Raw genomic sequence first — 21,200 nt, 5'->3', positions numbered from 1 at the left:
GGGTGATAAATATTTCTGAGCTAGAAATTCCAAATTTCTGAATACTGTAAACAGTGTTATACTAGTTGCACCCACGCAAAATGCGCATTACTAATGCTTTCTGTATATTGTATGTGGGACACACACAAATGTGCTTCATTTATATACACTCAATCATTACTCATTCATTCAGACTAATGCAACACATTAATTAATCATTACATTGCATATGAAAAATACACACACATCCACAGTAGCTATAATATGAACTTCAGTAACATCAATCAACAAAGAATCTGATTATATACAATGTTCCTTGTATAAGTTGTACCTCGGTGTCTTCCTTGTTGTGTAGATTCTACAATTTGCACAAAAACATCTGCAAAACGACGGGCTCTCGAAAATGCCACATATAACTGTCCATGTGCAAAACATGGTCTCTCCATATAAATTCCAACTTTCCCAAACGTTTGTCCCTGTGCCTTATTGATTGTCATAGAATAAGATAAGCACAATGGGAATTGACATCTGGTTAAGACAAATGGCATGTCACTGTCTGATGGTGCAAGTTGTATGCGTGGTATCAACACTCTGCTGTTGACTGCAGTTCCAGTTAGGATTGCAGCATCAATGCAATTCTCATGTAGATGGATTACCAATAGGCGTGTGCCATTACACAGTCCCTCATGTAAATTGAGGTTCTGCAGTAGCATCACAACTGCACCAACTTTAAGTGACAGCCTATGGGGTGGCATTCCTGATGGTGTCAAACTGTTCAGGAATTCAATTGGATATTGTGCCCTCTCCTCATCATCATCGGTTAAGATGTCATCAGAGCTAAAATAAATTCTTGCATCTCCTGGAATACAATGCAGTATGGCTTCATTCAACCTCAATGATTCATCATTAGTTGGGCACAATATCACACGAAGTGTTTTTGTCAAATACATCACCAAATACTGATGTCACCACTGAATTGGTTACACATCTATCAGGCATTGCAATACATCCTTCAAATGGCTGATCACTTTTCATTGTAAATTCATTATTACCCAACTTCAGCACAGAGAACTCTACTTCATCACAATTCACCCTCATGTTTGTGGTGAGATGAAACTTGGTGACAGATGACCAATTGACAGGTCTCTTAATACATTTCTCTATGATTGCAATTGGATGAGCATGTTGCACTACTGGTAATACTTGTCTGAAATCTCCTCCCCATAAAAATACTTTACCTCCAAACATAATGTCAATTCCAGTGATATCACGTAATAATCTGTCTATGGCATTGAAAGCATGTAGGGGCACCATTGATGCTTCATCTACTATGAAAAGTGAAACTTCCCTTAACATTGCAGCATAATTAGAAGTTGGTGTAATGTTGCAACAGCTGGTGTCAAGTAAAGGGACTGGCAGTTTGAACAAACTGTGTACAGTTCGTCCACAACTTAGCAGTGTAGCAGCAATGCCAGTCCATACAGCTGTTAACACTTTGTGGCCTTTTGCATGCATTGCTGTTGCCAAGTAATTGTAGGTAAAAGTCTTGCCACTTCTACCTGGTCCATCCAAATAGAATACTTTAGGTGTATGTCTATCATGTGAATTAACTGCATAAATTATTGCATCAGCAACTTCATTTTGCTGGGGGTTGAGCAGGTTATGTAAAGCATTTGCAACTTGAGACACATCTCCATCAACACTATTATCTGCATTGCAGTTATATGTAGGCAAAGGAATGCCATAGTCAGAGAGACATTTACCAGTGTGTGCGAGTAATGAACCTATTTCCCAGATAGTTGTATTGCATCATCAAATGGTTGACGCTGTAGATAATCCTCAGCAAGGCTTGTCTTATGATCACTCCATAGTTCAATTGGATTTGCTGGATCACAATGAGTCAGTATAGTTACAAACATTCTTCTGAGTTAGTACGGCATTTGAAAGGATGATGCTTCATCTAGAGTTTTGTGCCACTGAGCATCATTCTTTAGCAAACCAAGTAAATGGCACACTTCCTTAAATGACTCACATTCCCTATCACCAACCCGCAGCAAATCATTATAACTCCTAGCTCCAGGAGTGTGCAGCAGCACAATTCGTAAATAATACCTCTCTCCTTCACTTGGAGAGACTGCATAAATTCTGCTGATGACTTTATCACCTCCCTTGCAACGTTTTTTCCACTTGCGAGATGTACTATCAAAAGTGAAATGTGATGGTATATCACTGTACAGCAAGTGACGTGCATCAACATCTGTCTCGTTCAACTTGAACCACGCAGTGAGATGAGTGTCACGTTTGCTGGCATTAATGAGGGCTGTCTCAACTTGGCCTTGAGTAAAATACACATTCTGTTGATCCTGTAGGTGGATAGCTAATCGTACAATGGTGTGAGACTGGTGGTGCATTGGAAATTCAAATAGCCTCCAAGCTGCTTCAGGTGCACTTACATATCTTGCATCTAGAAATGTGCGGATTTCGTCATGATTGAGTGTCTCTGCAAGCTCTAACTTGATGCAGTCATGTCCTTTGTATATATACTTGTATAAATACTTGACAGATTTTATTGACATGCAAGCCTCCACATTAATGTGAGCTCCATACTTCTGTAATAGCCAGGGATTGTAAGGAACCACCCAACGATTGTCCACACCAACATTATGCACCTTCACAGTTGCACCATTATCTCTGCGTCTGTACTTAGGGTATCCATCAACTGATTCCATTGTATTTGCACAGAAGTCCTTGGGATAATTCTTTGTGCATACACCACCATCCATACATACAGAATCCGGTCTCAAATGCCCACATGGACCATGTATCATACAGTTCCTAACAATATTATATAAATCTGGTTGTGTAATTGGATTTGGAATCTCGGCAGATATTAACTTATCAATGTCATGTCTATGTCTTAATTTATCCTCATGTCGCAGATGAATAAGTAAATGGCAGTGTGGTAATCCACGTTTCTGGAACTCAATTACATGTACTTTGGCAACTAACACACCATATAGCATTTATACACCTATGCAGATGAGGATTTCTTTACATAGTGGTCTTGAAGATAAAGACATAGACACTTGCAATAAACTTCATGGTGAAGTAGTTAAATGATCAATATGAATGCAGGAGTAGTGTATAGCCAAAACATTTAGAGGGGAAGATTTTTCGAGGTTGAGCAATGTTGCTAAAAATCGCAGATTTGTACTTCCAAAATGTATTAGACTATAATTTTTTTCAATAATTTTATTATGGAATTCTAAGGATAAAATTTTCGCTGGTAACTCCCAAAACTGCAGAGATTTCCCCCCTCGAAATATTTAGGCGATACAGTACATACACAGATCAGTGAGTAAATGTTGCCAATACCTGTGACATATGATCAAGTATATCAAAAGGTGGCACTAAGAAGTTGTCATGGCCAGGAATTGTGGTTTTGGGATTTTGGCAGGAATGTAGCTCAAGTTTTTGCTCTATATCAACACCTTCAGTGCTCTTTAGAAGACAAACAATGGCAGTTGGAAGCTTTATTTTTGAGCTACATATATACTCTAGATGATGAGCACTTCACAGGCCCGTAGCCAGGGGGGGTTCGGGGGGTTCTGAAGAACCGTCCTCTTGGAAAAAAGGTCCACAATTTCAGTAAAAAGGTCCACAATTTTAGTATACAAATCCATTTTCAGGAGCAAAAGTCCATTAGCTACAGTTTACTAGATACCACTAAATTAAAAAGCTAAATTAAGTGCTCCGAGTAACTCAGTCAGTAAATCCAATGCAAGATCGAGATACTCTAATAGAGCAGTCAACCACTCTAATAGAACAATCACTCTAATAGTACAGTCACAATTACATTTTCTTTTAAAAGCTACTTAATTTGCATGTACATTGTCTAAACCGAACTTTCATTAAAATATAAGATTTTGGTGGACAAGCCCCTCCATACAGAGCCCATGAATAACATCCATGTTTCAACTCCATGCAATTAATGTGTAAATTCATTGTTTAAGACATCCTTTATTCTGCTCCACTGCCCCTGTTGATCACGGCAGAGTGCTCAATCTTTCCCATTCTTATTCACTATGACATTCCAATATATTATATTTAGACACATGCATGTGCAGATGGTATAATTACAGTAGCAGTAGAGATATTTTTCCAGATATTATCCATACAGCTGATCTTCAGCTTACTTTAAAAATTGTTATTTTTATTGACTGAAATGCCACTAAATTCAACCTTGTAGTATCTATTTTCAAAAAATTTCCTGGGGGGGCATGCCCCCAGACCCCCTAGTTTTCGCATGCTGGGTGCATACACCATAATATAATCAGAATCATTTCATATAAAAAGGTCCACTTTTCTTCTAAAAGAACCTACCCAGATAAAAGCCTGGCTACGGCTCTGCTTCATGTGGCACAAAACCACTTTGATAACTACATATGCATCAGCTGGCGAGAAAATATGAGACTAACTTGCAAAAGATACCTTGCAATAAAATGACTCTTTTACTGATCTTTACATCAAAATGTAGTGACAATTACATGCAATCATATAGAAGTTAGTATCAAAGTTCAAAAATGGTTCAATTTTTTTGTGAAAAGTGTAGCTACCTGCCTACACTTTCACATATTCATATATCCCTGCTACCTGCCTATTTTGCACATATTCATCTTGTACTGGTCCACTATATTTGACATAGTATAGTAGGGATCACTTAAAAGTTTACAGTTTTCCATGAAAAAAATGACCAGAAACCAGACTCTTGATCAATTGTTTATTTTCACTGCTTGTATCATAGACTGCCTCATAACATTTAACTCTTACACATAGCTATAATCATTAAGTGTAAGGAATTAAATAATAGATTTGCCCCTCAGAATACTTTACTTGTATGAACTGCTACTATACACACACAACGCCCATTCTTATTAATGTTCACTTGCCAAATCAACAGTATATATATATATAATATAGCCAGACCAATGCCTCTACTACTGGCCTCTTGTTGCTCTATAGAAACACTAACAATCATTTATGACAAGATCTTGTTCAACACATATTCAACAGGGGCGTAGGGAGGGGGGGGGGGGGGTTCCGGGGGGTTCAGGAACCCCCCTGTAAAATTTAGACTTCTGCAAGCAGGATCCTAACACACCATTTAGTGTGGCAGGACAACATGAGTGAGCAATATAGTGTAATGGCACAGCACAACAATTGATAAAACTTACATTCATCTCTCAGGGAAGGATTTACAGAGGTAACATGAGCCCTCTTCAAAACTTGTTAAAAAGATCGATATACTCTAATAGAGCAGTCAAGTATATACTCTAATAAAGCAGTCAGGTATACTCTAATAGAACATGCATGTAAATATCCATGTCCATATGAAGTTTTTCAGACATTCCAACATTAAATGCAAAACATGACCTTATACTGCTATAGCTTTGGTGTGCAGTGTTTAAAGATATAGAGCTCCAGTAATTTATCACTTGTGTTATGCAAAATGAATTCATGCTATGCATATTTGTATAGCTATATTGTTTTGATTGTCATTTGTATCAGTGGATTCATGGCTCCTATACCACAGTGAGATATAACCATCACTTACAGATTACTATATGTGTTATACTGTCTGTTTCCACTAGGTGACTTTATCTAGTACTACCTTCATCCCAGGGGCACTTAATGCATCATAATTAATGTACTTTTTGCATAAAATATAGCAATTTACTGAGTTTTGATTTATTAAAATATTGAAAGTCTCTCAGCGGCTGGGGGCTGCGCCCCCAGACCCCTGCTTCTAGTATCTCAATGCTGGTGCTGGAACCCCCCTTCAAAAAATCCTGGCTACGCCCCTGTTCAAGAAAATCACATTGTTGTATTAGTCCATACAAATCTAATGCAATGTCAGCACAAACAACTACAATGATAATTAAAAATTTCTGTCTGCTAAAGATGAAGCTGTCTGTCTAATTTTCAGTCTTTGGCCTAGTCTCCAACCACTTCTTAATGTTTGGTAGAGCAGCTACATCATCATGAAGTTTCTGGAGCTCAGGGTAGTCAGCCAGACTGATACCAAGCCTAGTTGCTAAGTTGTCCAACAGGCAATATCCTTGAATGTCCACCCATGAAAGTTTCTAAAAAAACAAACAAATATTGTTATAAGATTGACTACGCAAAACATAGTAGCTTACTCCAAAATCAATTAAATTTTACACTATAATGTTACACAAATACACTAGTACATGATTTTTATTCAGCAAATGCAAGGTGCTGTATGCATTGCTCTGCCTAACATCCTCAGACATGCATATATTGTAAACACTTGAGTCTTGTATTTATGCACACAAAAATAAGCACATGTTCATGTAGCAAATATATGCCAACTGGTCAAGTTCATGTCCGGTGCAAAATTTAATGTGAGTATCTACATACTACCAGAAAATTTTACGCATAGTTTTCTTTTATGTCACTAAACAATAGTTAGACATCAAGAACCATTGGTTCTTGACATTTAACTTATTTAGACTTCAGCCCGTTATTGTACCTTGAGTTGACTGCTGCTTGTAAATGAAACGTGTATCATCAATTAGTAGAAACAAGCCATCTACACCTCCGCCTAGCTGTTGTATCCATTTAAACACCCATACATTGCCAATGTTACAGGTTGTTATGTTTCAAAGTATAACTAAATGGACTACAACTCATTGTTGTACCTTTTGCGGCTGCCTGTAAACAAGAAATTAATGTAGCTAGAGTTGACCAGCCCATTACACCTCCCTCTAATTCAGTATGGCTGTTACTATCCATTTAAATGCCCATGTCTTGCCAATGATACAGGCATGTAATTGCCATGTTTCGTATCGTAGTCACTATAGGACATGAGTGTGGTACTACGGGATTTAGAGACCACATTTTCAGCCAATCAAATTTCAGTATCAAACTTGTTGTAGTCTAAGTAAGGTTACTACAAACTTACAGCAGGGTTACTAGTTACTGTACAGTTTAGTGTGGTTGCTTATTCAACAAGAAAATGCAAGGCCAAAAGAAGGCAACAACCTAGCTGTAAGTTTACTTTCTGGACTCTGTATCTCGCTCTTTCTGTATCAAATTAAAATGCTTAGGAAGGTTGCACCTGAGGTAATTCATAATGGGTAGCTGAGCCCACGTTATTTGAGGGGCTCTAGCAGGCTTTTGGACAAGACAAGCAGAGCCAATACTTCAAAGGTATAACTGATATTCATTATTTTGAATACTGCAGAGTTGGGTTGTTAAGCACATGCATCTATTAAGCGCATAATTATTACTTGCTAAGCGCATACACATATCTTGTGATCAACCTGGCTGATAAGCGTGCATGGTCAAATGCGAGGCTCAACACGCAACAAAGCTACATAGGGGAAGAAAAACTGGAAGTGCTAGAAAATTTGTCCACTTGAGCGCTTACGTCTCCCTTGAGGTCTCCCTTCACTATGCAAACAGCAAATCAGTCTTCTGGATTGCGATATTCTTGTTTATCATGAAGGATTTCACCCAGAAATGGAGTCAAATATCCTTACACATTGGCGTGGTGACCAGCACAAACTATTAGCTATTACAACATAGTGATTTCGTGTTAAGCACACCATAATTTTATTAGGTGTATGAGTATAACAGATAGTATGATTTTTTACAAAAGTTTTCTCTGAAAATTATAAGCACATGCACTTAACAACCCAACTCTACGGTATACAATGTTTATTGTTGACCATCAAAAGGTATGCGATAACATACTACCCACAATAGTATGTTCCTATATACTTATAAGAGCATGAAAACAACAGGATAAGTGCAGTGGCTACTAGCAGAAGTTACAAAGCATTTACAATGTGATGCAGTTATGGCAATGAGTGGGTTAGGTATTACAGCGTACTTATAAAATATCAATAACACAGTCAAATAGGTAAAGATGGTGATCAGCACAGCCCTAACATGTACAGGATACCAACCTCAGATCCAATGAAGTGTCCATTCTTCACATGCTTCTGAAGGACACCAAACATCTGAGGTACAGTCTTCTCTTTGAGCTCAGCAAGCTATACTAAAATTTACGTACAAAGCACACAAATTAATTTAATAACCTTCTCATCATCCTTGGCAAACCAAGCTTTGTACACGTTACTGGCTAAGTCATCCAAGTAATCAGAAGATCCTCCCAACACAGCATTGTCCAAATCATTATTACCAGTCATTCCTGTGTGTAAAGCATTACTACATGTAATGCATGCACTACATGTGGGAAAACCAAGCTCACTGCCTATTTAAAAGTACCGCGGTTTTAACCAATTGATGGCCAAATTCTCTGGGATCCCTGGCCGAATTGCCAAATCGCATCATACTAACTGTCCAGTACACAGAACTACTAAGCAGCCGACTGTCGGCTTTACCTGTCTCCATCAATGTATAACACTTTCTTTGTTATCAGCTACTAGTTCTTAATTCAAAGAATGATTTAATTCGCCTATTAAGCTACTATAACAGGTTACACTTTACGCTATTACATAACAAACACGCACTAGTCCAGGAAAGATACAGTTATCCCAGAAATGGGACCTCTATGGGCGTGTCCGTTTCAGTACTAGCGCATCTTGCTATGAAATGCGTTTTACAAGTTATAGCGAGGCTAAAGTTTATTGTATGAGTAAGCTATAATGCCATGCTGCCATATGGCGGCTGTGGCCGTTAATGGGTTAAGTATTTAGAGCATTGTAACTCACCAATGGTTGAAGCTATGTGTACCAAATTTCACATGTTTTACACAAATTCCTTACCTCCCAGAGCATTGACTGTGCAAGCAATATTTCCTGCATTTTAGGCTTGTTTTTTGACTGTTCAATGTCACTTCAGGCCTACAGGTGCCTTTTGTATACCACAGTATGTACAATGCATGCTACCTCCTCTGTGTACCATTTATCTTTACTGGTGTCAATTTGCGACAGCGCCGTGTAATGCTTTCCACACAGAGACACACACGTTTACCTAACCAATCCCAGGACATGAAGCTGATTAAAATCCAAATTTTTTTGGTTTGCACTTACCACCAATAACAATTGATATCCTTGAAATTTGCCACACCTACGTAAAGGAAATTTTAAGATATTCCAACACTTGTTTGGTGAGCTTCATAAACAGTGAAATGATGAGAGAACATAGCCACTGTAGCTATTAAAATCCTTCATGCAAGCACTATGAATCAGTCATTCGTTGAATCCACAATCAGGTATAAGAGTTTTGACAGTTGGGATATTATCAATTAGTTTTTACTGTATTGCAAACACTGAGCAATCAATCAAGGCTTAGCTACCCACACAATTTTTGTGAGACAACAGGTCATGAAACTTGTATTTGTACATATGCAATTTCAAGTGTCTTAATAATACGTACATTAGTACAACCTACCAGTTAGCAGCCAAGACTACCCTAGACATGTACTGCAAACTTCATATGCTAAATAACAAGGCTAGGCCATGTAACTATTAAGGTGCTTCTAACAGTGAACCTAAGAGCTTAAACTAGACTGCTTTACATGCATGAGGCCTTACATGTACACACTTAATATCATTTGTTAACTACATGTACTTACCAAATGTTATTCCCAAGTAGCGGAGGATATTTATACTCCCAGAAATCTTTGTGCCATCTACTTCAAGGACTGGTGCTCTTCCAAAGGGCATTTCTGTATAAAAGGTATATTGCACGTAGTATTTATTCACTTAAAAGCCCAGTTACTCATTTCTTATAAATGATTATGGAACCAGCATTTCTATGAGCAGCCTGGCATCTATTCATTTATTTCTTAATGAGTGCTAATCGAAACAGTGATACTGTGTAGCAACAAAATAATTATGGTGGTAAACAAAATTTGGCAAATTGGTGATTCGTCACCAAACTGCCAAATTTAAAATTTGGTAATATTTGTAGGTTTTGACAAACCAAGTGTGGCTTTGTGGATGCTACTAAAACACACTTTACTGGTAAATTAGTGTAGTTCCACGCATGCATACGGGTGTGGTTTATGACAGAAGCTACTTTAGTCTGTGCAGATACCTTAAGGTGACTAAATTTAGCGATACACTAAATTTAGCGATTTTAGCGATTTTTGTTCTTTCACTAAATTTAGTGCACGCAAAATGTATGGTTAATTAATTACATCAATTTGCAAATTCATAAATCGCTAAATTTTGTATGTGCTAATTTCACCAATATATAATATCTAAATTTAGTCACCTTAAAGTATACTAATCCCAGGTAGTATATCTATGGTCTGTGGACAGCAGATTCATGCATACCTACAAACTGTGTGTACTGATAAATGGGCGTGGTTTCATGTATGTTTACAAACAGTATAAATGAGCATACTAACAAAACAAGCTTAGACTAGACTACGACACATTATAAGCCACTTCCACATCACCAAGCTAAGTTTTTTCATAAACAACTAAACAATAAACATTAAACACAGGAGTCAAGGTGAACCTCAACCAAGCACAGTTCAGCAGAGGTAGTGGGATACTCCACAGGTATGACAGTCCTACTACCTCGGACAGCCAAGATAGTAAGGAGAATGAGATGGAATATCACATCAATGAAAATGTCTTGGTGTAAGTGTGCTTCTTAGAGAGAGTAAATCAACTAGGCGGCTATACAATATAGTTGTCTCCCTACCAGGCCACCAAATGTAGAAAAACAAGAGGGGTAAATGAACCAGAATATGATCAGGTATGACTAGCGGCTGGACTGAACATTTAGATTAATAATCATATAATTTTACAAAGTAATGTATTGTGTCTATTATTTGGGGTTGTACCCCCCCGTGTTGTATCAGCCATACAGCTATCTTACACAGTAATTAGATCCAAATCCAAACAGTGACAGGGTTCACATCGTGGAATGTTTTCAACCGGGAAGCACTATTACCTGGACTGGAATGCACTCTTCCACGTTCATCATACCGTGTTTGTGAAACATTCTAATTGAATGATCAAAATTTGATGGTACATACTAGCTGAGTAAAGATAAATGAGTACTATCTATGAATTATAGCTATGTTAGTGTAGTGAAACATAGTAAGGCTTGTAGTATGGATGATTTCTACAAGTACAGAAATCTTCTCCATCTCTATGTGATTTAGTGATGCCACAATATATCGTATATTGCAATAATTGTGATAGAAACATTTCATGATAATCGTGATAGAGAAAAATCTATATCTTGATATAAAAAAACAAAATTATTTAGTGAAAAGTGACTTGATATTTGCAAAATATGAGGATATTTCTCTGACAACATGTGGTGATGCATAAAAAACAAGTGACAACTTTGTCAAATCATTGTTATAAATTCATTGAATAAAACGTGAAAACATTAACATATTTAATATATCATGACTATCGTGATATAAGTCCCATGACATGGTGATTATCGTAATATTAAAATTTTCATACTAATGTGATTGTTTTATAAGAGTTGATGAACATGGGAGTGTGCATGCTGTACATATTGAAATAGGATTCCAGTCCAGAACAGAATCCCAGAGAGAGCTCACTGACTTCTCCTTGGTGGTGTGTGAGGGAAAGCTCCCTCTATCCAATTGATTCATGTTAAAAATCTGTGTGTATATTATAAAAATGCCAAGCTGTGAAAAAATGATGCAGCCCTGGGTTTAAAAAGTTGTGAAATCAAAGGTGGTGGCCAAGAAATGACTGCAATGATGTCAATGCTAATAAAATTTCACCCTTAAACCCACATAGGCCAGAAAACTGGCCAAAGTGTGCGTGCCTTGCACAAAGCACTAACTTTTGAAGTATTCATATGCAATTTACGTCATTCTACTTGTGGTGTAACAAGGATTAAAATGATACCAAGGGTTTTCCCTAATGCTAAACAGTTATGCCAAAACTAGCCATGTAAATAACTTTTTGACAAGAAAACATGCAAACTCTTTACATACCTTTAAAAAATGATCTATATCTCGATAGTGGTTGTTCCTATCAACTTGCAACAAGTTTCATTCGATTCGCTGTAAAATTTTCTATCAGGCCATATATGATTCACGTGAGTAAACCCACAATCGAAATTAAAGACGTGGCAAGAATTTCAAAACAGAGACGTGACTCACTAATGTTCATCGTTCCAAAACAAGCCGCTGTAGTTATAGTGTTAACCTTCTTGAAGTAGCCCAGTGAACATACTTTTAAACAACATGTTGTTATATGCTATAAGAATTAAGTTACCCCACCTATCGTCACTATGCGTGCTAATATTGTGTAAACACGCTTTCCCTAATTAGCATTAACATCATTGTAGCCAATTCTTGGCCACCACCTTTGATTTCACAACTTTTTTAACCCAGGCTTTTTAAGGCTGCATCATTTTTTCACAGCTTGCTTGGCTGTTTTATATGGATTTTACTTCTTTTAGAATTTTATAAGGCCTCAAACCAGCCTATGACTGACTTTGGGATTTGGTTTTACTCACATTTCTTCTTTTTTCTATATATACATACATACACAATGATCATAAACAGACTTAGGGAGCATCATCCATGATTTACTTCAATATTTGGTAATATTATTGTAATAGTCTAATAGAGTGCACATTTTTGGAGCACTTCCAATAGAACATACATAAATGTTCTAGAACAATCCAGTGTTTCTTTTGGTAGAACTATGAAATTACAAACTTTTATGTGAAGTGATCAGCCAATATAGCAGTGGTTAAGGATGCGGGTGTTAGGTAAGGAGGTCCCTCCGGTAAGCTTTTTTCGACATTTTTATGCACCTTTTTTACCCTGCAGTGACTGCTCTAATAGAGTATCTTGATCCTATGATTTTACACTTGTTTGGATTTTGCTTTATAACTTTGTAGCTGTAACTCTATTACTATTCAAACTATCTAAAGGCACTGCTACAATGATTAGTCTACGCACACACCAATTTTCAAGTTATTCCCATACTCGGTTTACTCTGTAGCCATGACAAAACATTGATTTTTTTGTGAATAAACGCTCATAACTCCTTGGATATTCATCAGATTCACAGCAAACTTGGTACATGAATTCACCTTTATATGCTCCAAAGATCGAGTCAATCAAGTCACATGTTTACGTTTTATAGTAATTTTTGCAAAGTGTGCGAAAGAAATTGAAGCCTCCATATCTCGCAAATGGCTGTTGTGAATTTAATCAAATTTGCTGTGTGGCTGGCCTACCCTACCTGGCGGATAGCTATAATGTAAAAATGGTGTGCTAAGGGGCCATGGTGTGAAAATTTTTGTTTCCTTTCTTCCTGTTCATATCAAAACGTATGTATGGGATATATCAAATCAAGCATTTTCAGGTAGTCAACATTAAAATTTATACTAGATGAATAAAAAATTGAAAATTTTAAAAGGGGAATAGGGATCGCTGAAAAAAGTCATGAAACAAAAAGGGATTGCTGGGGTGGTAATGTAAACCACAAATCCCTATTTTGACTCTGTGTCATAAATTTTAGCTACATGCTCTGTCATTTTGAGATGAGTCAAAATAGGGATTTGTGGTTTACATTACCACCCCAGCGATCCCTTCTTGTTTCATGGCTTTTTCAGCGATCTCTATTAAAATTTTCAATTTTTTATTCATCTAGTTTTTGTACTATTTATTAATCCAGTAATGCATTGCTTTATTGATAATTGTTGTAGATACGTAGAGCAATTTACATTAGTGGCTGTCGAAGTTCAGTGTAAGCTTTATTGTTACCAGACACACTTGACTGCATTATTAGAGTATTTACGTGACTGTGGACAAGACTATACATGTACATTACATGCTAATATTGAACAGCTGTTGTCTTGCTACATGTGTCAGGACACTTATAGTCATTGTAGTATCTTCATGCAGTGTTCATGAATACTCACCAGATGGTATGATATTGAGCTAGCTACTTGTCACAAGACATGCATGAAGCTCTGACAAGGATATAAATTAAACACTCAGTGTTTGTGCATTTATCATTTCAGCCAAGACCGTACACAATAAGAATCATACAGATTTCCAGGGCTGTATGGACTACAATAATAATAATTATACTGACTACAGTGAAATCTATGCTGTGGACATTTATGAATGCATATGGTTTCCCACAAACAATATGTGGCATCTACAAATAAACTAAATTGTTTCACATATACTACATCATAACAGTTAATCTGTAGACTGTACAGTAGCTGATCTGCATGCACATACGTCATTCACAACAACAAAGTCAGATACTGTGTAGCTGTGTAAACCACGGGTTATCAGCAGCACGAAGCCATGTTGTTTACACAATGTGGTCAGACAATTAGCTGGTTATGGTTCTCACAAATAGTTTATTAATTTTAACAAGACTGATTCCACCCAACTTTAGGCTTTGCGCTGAAAGGAAGGATGGTTTATAGAAACTATATTCATAGCAATGAATAATCTCTGGTATTAGCAGTATCACTTCATTATGTCTGAGAGAGTGCTTGTATGGTCGCTCGATTGTGTGCTTACAGAAAGAAGTAGACTATACTCACCATGCAGAGACGCTATGCATGATCTTCTAAGTGTAAGAAGTGCTGTTATAGCTTTCAGCCTTGACTAACGCTACAACAAAGTCCAAAGGATCTCACACAACGGAATCCTGTAATTTTATTGTTATACAGCTTCTTTAGTATACGGAACTGTTGCCAACAGTGAATGGGGAAGAGAACTAGAAAAAATTTGAGGTGTAGGGTGGTTGGCAATCTGTGGAATACGGGCTTATTAATAGGTCATGGACACGCAGTAAGCATGGCTATATAGTTTTTAGCGTGAAAAAGTGGATAACTTTTGCTGAAACAAAAGAATAATAATATGAAGATGAACAAAATGGCAAATTTCAGTTTTGTCCCAAATACACATACTGTTTCCTTTTCACTTGATACTTACTAGTGGACCAATATTCATTGCAAATAACCACCAGAAGGTGGTTTTGAGTTGGAGGATACTTTCCAAGGTGGTTTTTAGGCATGCGTTCTATTAGAGTTTTTGCAAAAAACATGGGCAATCCCTATTATGAACCCACTATCGTGGTTCATGATAAATCTAATATCTGTTTAATATCTTTTTTGAAACCTCAGCTTGATAAAACAGGCTGATCATAAAATCTCATCATTCCTTGTCAGTCAGTGTCCAATGGAAAATACATGTATTTTACACTACATACAAAAACACCAATTTAGCTACAACCTTTAACTCACAAAATCTCTACATTGTTCAACTATCCCTCTATGCCGCGAAGGATGCTTAATAAGACTCCGACTGTACAAATTGTTAAACAGGTTAGTTTACAGAGATATGTTGAAAAACACGTGTTTTTACGGGCATTTTGAACACATAAATTTCACGGTACAAGGCTCCTTTTTAGCTTCCCCTTTGTTACTACACGAAAGAACTTATTGTGCATGAATCAAATCGCCTTTCATCAAGGAATCTGATAAACTAAACTTCATGTCTGTCTACCACACAGTATGTGGAAGTGTAATATGGCACCTTGTTTAGAAGACGGTGTTATTTTATACGAAACGGGCATAACCTATTCAGAAGTCTGGAATATCTTTGATATGTAATGTACTCACTGTGTGTGGCGTGTCGGCTTTCTTGGCCTGATGATACACTACCATGAGCCTTGTTTTTTTTTCTCAAAAAAAAATCCCCAGGTAATAGTGCTTCCCATTTCAATGCTACAGTGAAGTCCACTCCGATCGTTGCCAAGCCGGGCAGTACTTTTTGACCCTCCCAGGCTTCCCCCCTCTCTCTAGTCTCGCGTGGCCAGACTCACTCTTGGCGCGGCACTTACAGATTGGTAATTATAAGCGCCTAGGCCAGACTCACTCTTCGCACGGCGCATAAGCACAGCTAGGCGCTTATAATTACCAATCGATAAGCTCCGCGCGAAGAGTGAGTCTGGCCTAGTCTCACGTGGCCAGACCGCTTTTTCTTTGTCACGGCGCTTATCGATTAGAGATTATAAGCGCCTACTCCGAAAAATAGTCTGGTCCAGAATCAATACGTAAACTTGTTTTCACACCCCAAGCTAGAGCTCGGGGTGTTTCATTAACTTTCGTCATAAAACGTACACTTCCTTTTAACTTTCAAACCACATACGCACTGGAAATGCCATAACGATTGCCGATAGCGGTGATGAGAGACACTGGGGCTGGTTTTCTAAGGCTGAAAAGGACACGGGTTGATTCCTTGCTCATATCTCCTTTAGCCTTTTCGTTTTCACAAGGAATCGTTCCGTGTGCTTTTCAGCCTTAAGAAAACCAGCCCCAGTGTCTCTCATCACTGCTATCGGCAATCGTTCATGGAATTTCCAGTGCGTACGTGGTTTGAAAGTTAAAAGAACGTGTACGTTTTATGACAAAAGTTAATGAAACACCCCGAGCACTAGCTTGGGGTGTTTACGTATTGATTCTGGACCAGACCCTTTTTCGGAGTAGGCGCTTATAATCTTTAATCGATAAGCGCCGTGTATGCTGGCGGTCCATGCGGTATTTTTGTAGGTCTGTGTAGGCTCTGTAGGTTTAGCTGCTTTCTCTTTTTTCTGCTTTTTGTCATTTATAAATTAAATTAGGTTTAACTTCTAGCTAGAGATCGGGGAGGATGGGAGTGCCATTAGGGCCAGAATAAAAAAAATATATTTAAAAAAATAATAATAATAAGCGCCGTGACGAAGAAAAAGCGGTCTGGCCACGCAAGAATAACCTCTCCTCATCCTCTCGCGCTGACTCAGCTAATTGAGTTATTGTACGATATCATAGGGCGTACCTGCCTTGTACTTCTTTCCCCAGTCTTCGCCTTCAAATCGAAAGTCTTCATACTTCACCTCGGCTTGAGCAAAAATGAGACGGATTGGTTCTGCCGTGCCTCTTGCATTAAAGTAGTACAACTTGTAGGAAGGCATCGCGACTGTATAGGAAACCAGAAAAAGCACAGCAACGGCACAACTGGCGACTACACCTCAAGAAATTCGAGACTGACACGTGTTAACGCAGCACATGCGTGACGCGATTTTTAAACGGAAATGCAATCTGCATGATGGATGACGTATCTACAGTACTGAGGATTTCCAAATCTGAAATGCAAAGCGTAAAAACGTGATCCAGTACGTCGCTTCCTGCCTTTTACCCATTCGACGGTTTAGGCCCTTTACACCGGACCAACAGTTTAATATGATTCAATCAAGTCGTTTTTTGACAGATTTTATACTCGTGTGTCAGTATTTCACTGGTCTCATGGCAGAATTTAAATTTCACGTGAGAGGCATGCACGTGAACGCATTGCGCTTTGGTGTTGCAAAAATTTGGAAATCCTCAGTACTGCGGTTTGCACATCCGTTGTCACAAATTTTGATGGATTAGACTGAAATAGTAATCAAATTTAAGCATGACCATTCAAATCTCGATTTGATTGGATCGTTTTCACGTGATTGCATTGACGGATGTGCAATCCGCAGTAGTACTGCGGTTCTAAGAGACCTTGCGCGACCACAAAATAAGTGAAAATCACGTGCACAAGATTTCGCCCAATCAAATCAATTCATTTTTGAAGTTCAAACTATAATTATCGCACGTGACGTTTTGTTGTCGTGCAAGGTCTCTTAGAACCGCAGTACAGTAGTAAACTACGCCCAGTGGTTCACGTGATTTGGATTTGAAGTGATTTCGCCCCTTCAAAACTTTTTGTGTGCTAGCTAGCTACCTAGGAAGCTTGTCTAGTAGAAAGCTTCCTAGGTAGCTAGCACACAAAAATTTTTGAAGGGGCGAAATCACTTCGTGTTTCTTCAAATCCAAGTAAAGCCTAAAAATGAGGGGGACGGGTGGCTTCAGCCCCCCCCCCCTGCATGGATCCACCCTTGCAATAGTAAGATGGTAGTGCACAGATCACGAAGAAGAGGTATAGCTAGCTCTACCTTAGTAGAGCATACATACAGTTGACAATTCTATAGAGCATTTCGATTTTGCAATTCTGTAACTCCTAAAACATAATTTTGACCACCCCTAATTGGTACTTCAAAGAGATTTGCCCTTCTCCACTCTTTCTATCGCTTTTCATTTTGATTAATTAATTATTATTACATATCCAACAATTAAGCGACTTTTAATAAAAAAATTTTTATTGGCAAGATACACGCGTCTACACTGGAAGAAGGTTTTCAAGGCTCTGTTATGGAGCGTCAGATAACTTTTAAACCTTTCCCAGGTTCTAGCAGGAATGGCCAGCATGACATCTACTTTCACGTAAAATGTAACAGCTTAATACGGCCTTCTTCATGGTACAAAGTAGGGGGTTTAATATTACACATAAAACCATTGGCAATGAAAATATTGGCTCACCCCAACAATCCAGGCGCGAACTTTTTAACGATTCCAGGTTATACCAGACTAGATCTATCCTTTCTTGAATACTTCAGCTAGCTATACCGTTCGTGACGAACGTTTTACGCGGTACAAATAATTTTATAAAAATCACCATCTCAATCCAATAGTCGCATACCCCGGCTGAGCACTGATTATTAGTGACGCGCGCGGTATATTGCGTGGGCGAGTTGCAATGGAGAACTATTCCGTTCTTGAATGTTTAATTCATCAACTTTTCAATGGTCAATAGTCCTTGTACCCCATGCTAATAACTTTTTTGATCACGTGATACATCTTTGTATTTTGTACATGTAATCAAATAAATATTTTTAAAAATGGTCATTATAAAAATTTCAAGTTAGTTGTTTGCAGTTCTCCAACATATAAACCTGTGGAAAAAACAGTCACATTTAAATTGGTGAATTTAAAAAAATCTTTATCACGCACACACTACACACACACACACTACACACACACACTACACACACACACACACACACACACACACACACACATACACTACACACACACACACACTACACACACACTACACACACACACACACACACACACTACACACACACACACTTCACTACATATTCACATCAAAATAAAACACTACAAGGTATGGTAATGGTTGTTTACATTGGTTAATTTTGTGGTGTGCCACATATAGCAACAAGGGAAATGTGTATCTGTGATCAAGAATTTAATTTAGTTTGTAATATCCTAATTAGATGGTCACACTATCTTTGTCAACTAGAGATGAACTGGCTTTTGGTAAAAAGCGAGGGGTAGCCAATGCCTTGGGACTCTTGTATGCTATGTGAGAAATCCAATCAGAAATACACAAATATATTAGAAACCAAATCCTAAATCCAAAATCATGTAAAAATAATGGAGAAAGTGAGTTTAACAAAGTAGACAATGATCGATCATGAATAACTAGAACAAGATGTAGATCAACAACTGTACAGGTAGTTACTAGTTAGCAATATCACTAAATGCTTTTAAAAATACATAAAGATTGGGAGTCTCGTACACGCCATTTGGGTGCTTTGCGTGGGCGTTGGCTACCCCTCTGGTACACCATTTCTGTGTTTTGCGTGGGTGTTGGCTACCCCTTGGGAAAAATAAAATAATGAAAGACTATACAGAAGCTGATCTGTACAGAAGATGAGCCCTGCACAGCTACGTGGGCTTCTTTTTACAAAGCATACACTCACCTTATTTGCACATTGCCCAATCGTCATCATGGACGCTTCCACCTCCCACCGTGCACTAAAGTAATAGAAACAAACATCATTAAATAATATAAGCATTAATATTATTATAGCATAACACAGCAGCACAATATTACAGCATGATAAACAAACCAAAGTATTTATACAGAAAACTATGTCATAGACATTTAATCGTCTTTGACCAAGGCCATTTTAACGAAGGCGCAAATTGGGCGTGGGCGTGGGCGGGCAATTCATTACATTCTTTTCGCCGTTTATAACTATCACTGACAAACTAATGCATATACAATATCAAAGAACGTATATATTTAAACAGTTGTATGATACTTATAGACTGTTTTGTTCACTGTCAACATCTTCTTGTGTGTGGGCGGCCCACCACCCCTCCCCTTCGCACCCTCCCACCCACCCACCCCCTATATGATATACGTGCTATACAGGTGAGCATATAAAAGTTGCTAAAATTAACAGGTTTTTGTAGAATCAGTTTTAGTTTTAAAATTCTAATTGAACAAACAGTACATTTTCATACTGTAGCTGAATGACATTAAAATACATTGAATTGTCTGATATGATTACTATGCAGGCCGCCTCACAAGGAGCATATTATGCACAAAGTGATTACATTATTTAAATTAAGAGAGCAGTCCTGTTATCCTTTGCTTAAATTTGGCTGAGATCAGAAATATTTACATCATCATTTGATAAAGAGTTCCATAGCTTGATACTACTTAGAAAAACAGAATTTGAATAAGCATTAATTCCTGCTGGTAACTGTAAGAGTCTCTTTATAAGTGCCCACGTGTAGAGTGGTTACAAGGGCGAGGTGGGAGTAAGGAGTCAGCATCAATATATACTAGATGGTGAATTATTTTATATAGCATCAGCAATCTATAGCTATGTTCTTTTCGTCTGTCAGCAAGAGGGCTCCAACCAAGATTAGTAAGCATGTCAGATACACTATCATAAGGTGAGTCGTTGTTGACAGTGTTGGGAGTAACGCGTTACATAATAAGTAACGCGTTACGTATTATTACTTTTGTAGTAACAAAGTAATATAACGAAATACGCTATGAAAACAGGTAATATAACGCAAGATACTTTACTTACAAGCGTAACGCGTTACCTAAGTAATGTAATTACTGTAACGAGTCTAATATGACGTAATATTATTACTAAAAGTGACGAAGTTACGAATCTCGTTAGTAATCCTCTGAGTAACGCCTAACCACAACGAAGTAACGAGGCCTACTGAATGAAGCTTATATTCACTAGCTTCTTACTTATAACCAAGATTTGCACAAGTCGTCCAATAACGCAATCATGTCACGTGATAAGGTGGTAGTTTCACACGTGACAGCTTAAGGCTGTGGACACAAAGTAATATAATATGTAATATTATTACAGTTACTTTATTTTATGGGTAATATGTAACTGTAACTAAATAGTTCTGTTGTAAGTAATATGTAATATGTAACTAGTTACTTTTACAAAGTAACTTGCCCAACACTGGTTGTTGAATAC

At 37.7% G+C, this 21,200-nt stretch overlaps 3 protein-coding genes across 3 annotated transcripts; all 3 read right to left on the bottom strand.

The window, feature by feature from the left end:
• Nucleotides 1–263: 263 nt before the first annotated feature.
• LOC136248444 (ATP-dependent DNA helicase pif1-like) lies at nucleotides 264–1,898 on the bottom strand. The gene is made up of 3 exons (XM_066040225.1): nucleotides 1,805–1,898; nucleotides 933–1,763; nucleotides 264–838 (listed from the first exon to the last, which is right to left on the bottom strand). The coding sequence occupies exons 1-3, from the start codon at nucleotides 1,896–1,898 to the stop codon at nucleotides 264–266; spliced, it is 1,500 nt and encodes a 499-aa protein (XP_065896297.1).
• A 9-nt stretch (nucleotides 1,899–1,907) lies between these two features.
• On the bottom strand, nucleotides 1,908–3,002 carry LOC136248443 (uncharacterized). Its single transcript, XM_066040224.1, has one exon. The coding sequence runs from the start codon at nucleotides 3,000–3,002 to the stop codon at nucleotides 1,908–1,910; it is 1,095 nt and encodes a 364-aa protein (XP_065896296.1).
• A 2,851-nt stretch (nucleotides 3,003–5,853) lies between these two features.
• On the bottom strand, nucleotides 5,854–17,085 carry LOC136250562 (glutathione S-transferase-like). Its single transcript, XM_066042776.1, has 5 exons — nucleotides 16,841–17,085; nucleotides 9,608–9,700; nucleotides 8,106–8,218; nucleotides 7,974–8,060; nucleotides 5,854–6,122 (listed from the first exon to the last, which is right to left on the bottom strand). Exons 1-5 carry the CDS (start codon nucleotides 16,974–16,976, stop codon nucleotides 5,955–5,957), a joined length of 597 nt encoding a protein of 198 aa, XP_065898848.1. The 5' UTR covers nucleotides 16,977–17,085; the 3' UTR covers nucleotides 5,854–5,954.
• Nucleotides 17,086–21,200: the final 4,115 nt, after the last annotated feature.

The sequence above is a fragment of the Dysidea avara genome, chromosome 3 (assembly GCF_963678975.1).
Source record: "Dysidea avara chromosome 3, odDysAvar1.4, whole genome shotgun sequence".
In the NCBI taxonomy this organism is placed as follows: domain Eukaryota; kingdom Metazoa; phylum Porifera; class Demospongiae; order Dictyoceratida; family Dysideidae; genus Dysidea; species Dysidea avara.
Note: the sequence above shows the minus strand (reverse complement) of the source record. Positions and strands in the feature narration are given on the sequence as shown.

Coding starts and splice junctions, on each gene's coding strand:
- LOC136248443 (XM_066040224.1), bottom strand. CDS start 3,002: ATGCTATATGGTGTGTTAGTTGCCAAAGTACATGTAATTGAGTTCCAG.
- LOC136248444 (XM_066040225.1), bottom strand. CDS start 1,898: ATGTTTGTAACTATACTGACTCATTGTGATCCAGCAAATCCAATTGAA. Junction 1,764..1,804: donor TGCTGAGGATTATCTACAGC/GTCAACCATTTG, acceptor TCTGGGAAATAG/GTTCATTACTCGCACACACT. Junction 839..932: donor AGTGGTGACATCAGTATTTG/GTGATGTATTTG, acceptor ATTGTATTCCAG/GAGATGCAAGAATTTATTTT.
- LOC136250562 (XM_066042776.1), bottom strand. CDS start 16,976: ATGCCTTCCTACAAGTTGTACTACTTTAATGCAAGAGGCACGGCAGAA. Junction 8,061..8,105: donor TTGCCAAGGATGATGAGAAG/GTTATTAAATTA, acceptor ATTTTAGTATAG/CTTGCTGAGCTCAAAGAGAA. Junction 6,123..7,973: donor GACACTTCATTGGATCTGAG/GTTGGTATCCTG, acceptor TTGTTTTTTTAG/AAACTTTCATGGGTGGACAT.